Here is a 7,151-nt window from a genome sequence, read left to right on the forward strand (position 1 = left end):
TCTGGCTTTGGGGAGCATCCCATCCTAGGTCTTTCCTGTTTTCAATTACAGGCACACAAGATCATAAGAAAACATCTGATTTCCTTTTCCAAATTTTTGAGAAGTAAGTGCTTGTTGGAACTAAATAAAATGAAAGAGCATAAAAGAATTGATTTTTAAATTTTGTTTCTTTTTCTATCTTTTGCTCTCTCTCTCTCTCTCTGACGATTTTAATGGTACTGAAGTTTCAGACTTTATTCATAACTTTTATGATGACTGGTTGAGACCTAAAGTGAAATATACTATTCTTGGGGGTTTCCTTTTAAATAATGGAAGAATCTACTGAAAGTCAAGGCAAAGACAGTAAATAAGACCGCCTTTGGAATCCCAGACTTGTCATGCGCTACTAAGGGCCTGCGAGTCTTTCTGAGGCAGCAATGTTGAGAGTTAGGAATTGTTCATATAGCCAGTGACCCCTTCTCTTCTTCCCCAAACATCTTGCTTGAATATTTATTCTGCAGGATTTTTTCTTCAGTGGAAAAACTTGACATGTGCAGTTATACATTCCAGGTCCTCACCCCTGCCTTGCCAGTGAGTAGATATGTGTGTCTGGCAAGTGATTTATCCCACTAGGACTCAATTTTTCTATCAAAAAATTAATAACGATTTGTGTATTTGCCGAGAAATTTTGATGATTTAAATCACATAGCCTGTTTACACTGGCAAACACATTTTAACTGAATGTTCGTTACTGTAGCTTGTTTCTAACTCTTTCTGCCTTATCTAGTTCATGGGCCAAAATTATAGTTCTAACAATTTTTGTGATCTATAAGCTATTTTGATTCCACTTTTAATGATTAGCCCTATGTCAGGAGACTTGTTCGGTGTCTGTTTAAAATATAATCTGGTTATCTAGTCACTATTTGGGGAAAATAAATATACTTGGAGTATGTGTTTAGTGAATATATAATATGTTTTGCCAGGGATAATACACTTGGAGCAGAAGACTAAAGGAAACACCATTCTTCCCCGAGCTTCCCCTTCACACCAGGTATTAACAGCTGTGTTATAAGTATGTAACACTAAGTGCATGACTGTGACTCTTCACAGAGAACATCCCAACCAACCCCTAAGAAAATAAACAAATCTAATATCACTCTACTAAAAGGAATGCCTTCTCTTCCTGCCATCAGCATTTTTCTCTCAGCTGAGATAGAATTTTTTCTTCCAATATTGAGATTTTTCAGTTGCAGAGGGTTTGGAGCTATAGGTTAGGATATCCAGGCTTCAGAATTACGATGCCATATCTATGATACTGGCAACTCCTTTGTCCTTTTTGGAATTATTTCTTCACTTATCTACTATGCAGCTACTTATAAAAAAAAAAGATTATGTAGGCAATACATACACTTTTCTCCTATCATTTTTAGAAGTGGACCAGGAACTGATAACCAAGTCTAGATCCATTTGTGTGTCCCTTCTGAATTTTAAGTTGTAAGCCAACATTTGCATCATCTGTCTGTCTTCCTCTGTACTATCCCTTTGTGACTGTTCTCTCAAGCAGACTTCCAATTTCTCCACTTAATGAGTGCTGTAGATATTACTGCTTCCTGACTGTTACATATCAGCTTTTATTTTGCTTGGCTGTTTCATACATTCCATATGCCTGCATGTCCCTAAAGGTAGGAATCATGTGCTCTACCTCTCAGAGCCTTGAAGTTCTGCAGTCTAGATTTTTACCTAATTACTGTGTCTTGGCTCTAGCTTCCCAAGACAGAGTTTCTGTACACATCTAATGAAAGAATGAGTCACATCCTGCAAACTGGAAGTGCTCAAAAACATGCTTATCAAGATACGGTCCATTTAACACGCATTTGTCAATAGCCTAAAAGAAGTAAAAAATTGGGATTGGTTCTAGAAATCTGGAACTAAACCAGCATGAGCTCTGTAATCAAAGAGCTCATTTGATAGTCAAACAAGTAATTGCAATCACATGTGACAAGAGGGATCAAAAAATAAAGTGTCAAGACTAAATGAGAGGAATATATAAATGGAAAGCATTGGGAGACCAGCGTGAAGGAGTTTTTTTAAATCCTTACCTATGATGTAATATATATTTATTGTCATTCAGCACTCATTTTACTTCCCTCTGTGATTGCTGTGCCCTGTGTCAGAACCACTTCTTACTGTAACATTACTGTTAGGACTGGTGTTGGAAGGTAAATCCTCTCCTTTCTTTGGATGCTCCTGGGACTTTGCTTTTGTGTACACATATTAGCATTAGTTGTTAATCCAACAAATTAAAAAAATAACCAACTTAAGATTTGAGTGATGTGCATTGACTGCATAGATCAATTTGGGACTAGGTGAAACAGTAAGAGTATTGTCTTAGTATTCATAGACATAACCATTTATTTCAAACTTTTAAAAAATGCTTCATTAAGGTTTTGAGATTTTCTCCATAAAGGTCTTTGTTCATGAGTACTTGATATTTTTTGAAATGAGGATAAATGATATGTTTTCTAGATTTAATTTTGTATCAGTTTGTTAAATATAGAAATGCAGGGAAGTTTAACATAATAAGTTTTGTGCCAAAAGGCTTGCTAAGGTCTGTTGATAATTCTGATAACTTGTCAGTACCATCTTTTGAATGATTTTTCTATGATCGCAATCTCAAAAAAGGCCAGTTTTATTTTTCTTCCTTTCCAATCTTTGAATCTTCGTTTTCTTTTCTTATCTTTCAGGACTGGTTAGGATACTCAATGTAATATTGCAGAGAAGTAGATAAAGCCATTGCATTTGTCTTGTTCATAATCAGGAAGCAAACTTTTCACTGCCTTGGCACCGGTATGATGTAAAGGGTAGGACTGCTGCCTGTCTTTATCAGTTGAGAGAAAATATTTTATTCTCAGCTTTCTATAGGTTCTTCTCAAGTGCAAATATTGAAAAAAATTACAGTTGCAATCCAAATAATCTCATGAATTTACCCCTTGAAACACTTTTTTTTGATGAAATGTAATTGGAGCCTTCTAATTTCAAAAAACTTAACTATTCTAAAACAAATCGTTGTCATTCAGCCATTTTATATACTGATAGATGTAATTTGTATCTCATGTGAGAATTTATCTACATTTCAGGGGCAGATTGACTTAAAGGTGTTTTCTGTGACAATGTAATATTGCAATGCTATTACTATTGATGTTTTGAATTGAATTCCTCATATATTTCCTCTGGAGTTCTTTTTTTTTTATTTTTGAGATTATAATGTAATTACATAATTTCTCTCTTCTCCTTCCTGCCTCCAAACCTTTCCATATTCCCTCCTTTATTCTATTTCAAATCCATGACTTTTTATCCCATCAATTGCTATTGCATGCATGCATATTCTTAAATATAACCTGCTCAGTCTATATGATGTTAGTTTATGGTGTTTTCAGAGCTGACCGTGTGACACCAATTCACATGCTCTTCACTGCAGACAACTAACTGTCTCTCTCAGCATTCCTCCTTGTCTGTGGTTTTTGGTGTAAGGTTGAAGCCTTGTGCTCCACTCCTACCCATTTTGACATGTCCATTGGTGTCATCCTTATGTATATGATGTTTGGACAGTCAAGTTGGTGACACTTCATGGGTGTAGCTTCTGACATTACTAAGGGCCCAAATCTCACAGTAAATTCCCTAATGCTCTGACCATTCTTCGGCAATATTCAGTGAGCCTTGGGTGACAGAGTGTTGTGTAGATGTATCCACAGGGGCTGGGCTCCACAATCCTGGACTTTCATTGCATGTGGTTTTCCTACCCGAGAACTGGTGTTGCCCTCTGTGGGCTGGGCCTTCCTACATCAAATTAATAATTCAAACACCTCCCCCAAGACCTGACCACAGAACAACCTGATCTAGGCAATTTTTCAATTGAGGTTTCTCCTTTAGATGACTCTAGACTGTGTCAAGTTGAGAAATTAAGTTTGACCAAGAAATGGGGCTTCTCAGAGGTTTGGTCTATTTGTTTATTTATTGGTTCTTGAGATGTTCACACAATATATTTTGGTTATTTTCACTCCTCCCCAACTGCTTCCAGATATACCCTTTCCCTATCCACACAAATTTGTATCCTTTTTTTTTTTTAACCCATTAAGTCTAATTTGTTTTCTCAAATATTCTTAGATATGTGACCTTCCACTGATTCATGGTCAACTTACCAGGGACAGCATTAAGTCTTAAAGAAAACTGTGTCTTTCTTTCCAAGAAGCTATCAATTTCCAATAGCTGCTCTGCTTGGGTGGGAATTCTATATACCTCCTTTTTCTGTGTTGAGATTTGGTCTGAGCTTGTACAAGGACTATGTATGTAACAATTGCTATGACCTCTTATGTGCAACTGTCCTGTTGTGTTTGGAGGACACCGTTGCCCTGTGTTCACTGACCACCTATGGCTCTTGCAAACTTTCTGCCCCTTCTGCTACAATGATTCCTGGGCCTTAGGAGGAGGAGGTGATATAGATGAGCATTCTGTGAGCTTATTCTAAACCTCAGCTAGATGTACATATCTGTGTGAATCATCGTCTACTTCAAACAGATGGTTTTCTGATGAAGGTTGAGATATGAATATGAATTTATCTATGACTATAAGAATAAGTCATTAGGGAACAATTTAATATTTATATTTATAAGAATGATTGTTGTAGGTCCTCCCCTAGGGCTTAGAACCTGGCTAGCCAAAGGATTTGGCTCCAGGTATGAGTTTTCTCAATTAAATACCAGTGACTAACTGATTCCTAGGAGTGTAACCATTTTATTTTACAAAAATTATATTGAAATACAATTGTGAATCTACTTTTTCTTTTTTCAATCTGAATCTTCTCTAAGTATGTTCTTTTATTATTTTAGAAAGTTTATTCATGTTTTCTCTGATTTTCTTGGTCAATTTCTCTAGCATCCTACATCCCAACTTATAGACATTTACCTTTATATGCCTTATCATTTTATTCTTCTTTTATGTTATTACCATCTACTTCATATTATTTTTCTTCTCACTTTACTTTTTGTCTTGATTTTTTATAACTTTATAAGACGGACATTCTGCTGACTATATTAGCCTTTTCCAAAATAAACATCTTAAAGTATAAATTTAGCTCTTATGCTCTTCTATGAACATCATATATGTTTTGATGTATCATTATTTTATTAATATTTGGATCTAAATAGTTCAAAGTTATCATAATGAGCTCTTGTAACCATAGGTTAGAATCCAAAACATTGGCTTTTTTCAAGCTGTTTGTTTTGTTTTTGAAAATTTCCAAATTGTTTAAGCCCTACTCTAAGAATGTGATTATCTTTTAAAAGACAATTTAATTTTAAGAAAATATCAAAACAAATTTCAAGGGCTATACATGTTCATTATGTAAAGGATCAAGATGTACATGGAAAGAGTGTTTTACATCAGGTTCTATCTTTATGTTTAATTCAAGGACCCAGTCCACCATTTCTGAAGGAATGAGTTGATATTATTTTCATTGTTTTTAAATTTTATTTTGTGTATGCTCTTATTCAAGTAGGTGCACATGTTTATACAGGTGTGGAAACCAGAAGCCAACCACAGCTATTGTTGTTTAGATGTCATCAACTTAGACTTTTTAAAAAATTTTTTTCTAAGTCAGAGTATTTATTTGCCGGGAATTCATTGATTCCAGGGTGACAAGCCAGTGAACCCCAGAGTTAAAAGCTCATCCCACAACACATTCCTCTTATTTGTGTATTTTTAAAATTTAAATTCCAGTGACGGAACTTAGGGCACCATTCTTGGAAGACAAGGGCTTTATGGATGGAAATTCCTTACAGCCCCATCCATGGAGTTTTAAACTGACTCAGCTGTATAGGATCTTTGCTCTGCAATATACTCAGGGTCATCTCTGGCACTAAGACATTATATTGACCTTCTCAATATCTTTCAGATCTGAGCTCCTCAATGAAGAGAGCCAACTGCACAGAGGTAAGAGAGTTTGTTTTCCAAGGTTTCTCCAATTTCCAAGAATACCAACTCACATTATTTGTTGTCTTCCTTGCCCTGTACATCCTGACTCTGGCTGGCAATGTCATCATTGTGACCATTATCCGTATTGACCACCACCTTCACACCCCCATGTATTTCTTCTTAAGTGTTCTCTCCACTTCAGAGACTTTCTATTCCCTGGTCATCATCCCACGAATGCTTGCTAGCCTTGTGGGTCTGAGCCAAACCATCTCCCTGGAGGGATGTGGGACACAGCTCTTTTTTTTTCTTGGATTTGCAATCACCAACTGTCTCCTGCTAGCAGTCATGGGTTATGATCGCTATGTGGCCATCTGCAACCCACTTCGTTATAGCATCATCATGAATTGGAGGGTGTGTGCCATTCTGGCATCTTCAGTCTGTGCCACAGGGTTCTTTCTCTCACTAGTTCAGGCGGTGTCCATTTTCAGGCTGCCCTTCTGCCACTCACTGATTGAACATTTCTTCTGTGATGTCCGACCTGTTTTGAATCTGGCCTGTGCAGTGCCAGTCATCAATGACATCTTGACATTAGTTATCAGCCTCCTGGCAATCACAGCACCTGCCACTTTCCTGTTTATCACGTATGTTCTCATTATTTCCACCATTCTCAAGATTGCCTCAGCTGAAGGCCGGAAAAAAACTTTTGCCACCTGTGCCTCCCACCTCACTGTGGTAGTGATCCACTATGGTTGTGCCTCTATTGCCTACTTCAAACCCAAGTCAGAGAACACAAGGGACCAGGACCAGCTGATCTCAGTGACTTACACTGTTATAACACCTCTACTAAACCCTGTTGTGTATAGTCTGAGAAATAAAGAAGTCCAGGATGCTCTGCGGAAAGTATTGGGTAGGAAATCCCTGTCATAGTTGCTAATTCATGTCCTAATAATTTCATTTTTTTTCATATGGAACATGATAGGTAAAGTTATAAAGCCAGGGTTTCATGTGATTAGAAGTCTCATACATCCTAGCCAGGGCCCGGGAGAGGGCAAAAGTGGAGCTGGGAGCCAGCCTTTAATAATTGCGTTTCATTTCCTAAACCTCTTTGTTAACATAATAAAAACACAGGTCACTTGCAAGACCTGTGCACAGACAGCTATTGGCCCTACTCCAGAAGATAATTACAAGGTCAAAGTATGATC

The 7,151-nt window shown here is 37.0% G+C and overlaps 1 protein-coding gene across 1 annotated transcript; it reads left to right on the forward strand.

Annotated features, from left to right (window-relative positions):
• Positions 1 to 5,881: 5,881 nt before the first annotated feature.
• Positions 5,882 to 6,928, forward strand: LOC118593530 (olfactory receptor 10J1-like). Its single transcript, XM_036203063.1, has one exon. It carries the CDS (start codon positions 5,944 to 5,946, stop codon positions 6,874 to 6,876), a length of 933 nt encoding a protein of 310 aa, XP_036058956.1. The 5' UTR covers positions 5,882 to 5,943; the 3' UTR covers positions 6,877 to 6,928.
• Positions 6,929 to 7,151: the final 223 nt, after the last annotated feature.

This window comes from Onychomys torridus, chromosome 11 (assembly GCF_903995425.1).
Source record: "Onychomys torridus chromosome 11, mOncTor1.1, whole genome shotgun sequence".
Taxonomy (NCBI): Eukaryota; Metazoa; Chordata; class Mammalia; order Rodentia; family Cricetidae; genus Onychomys; species Onychomys torridus.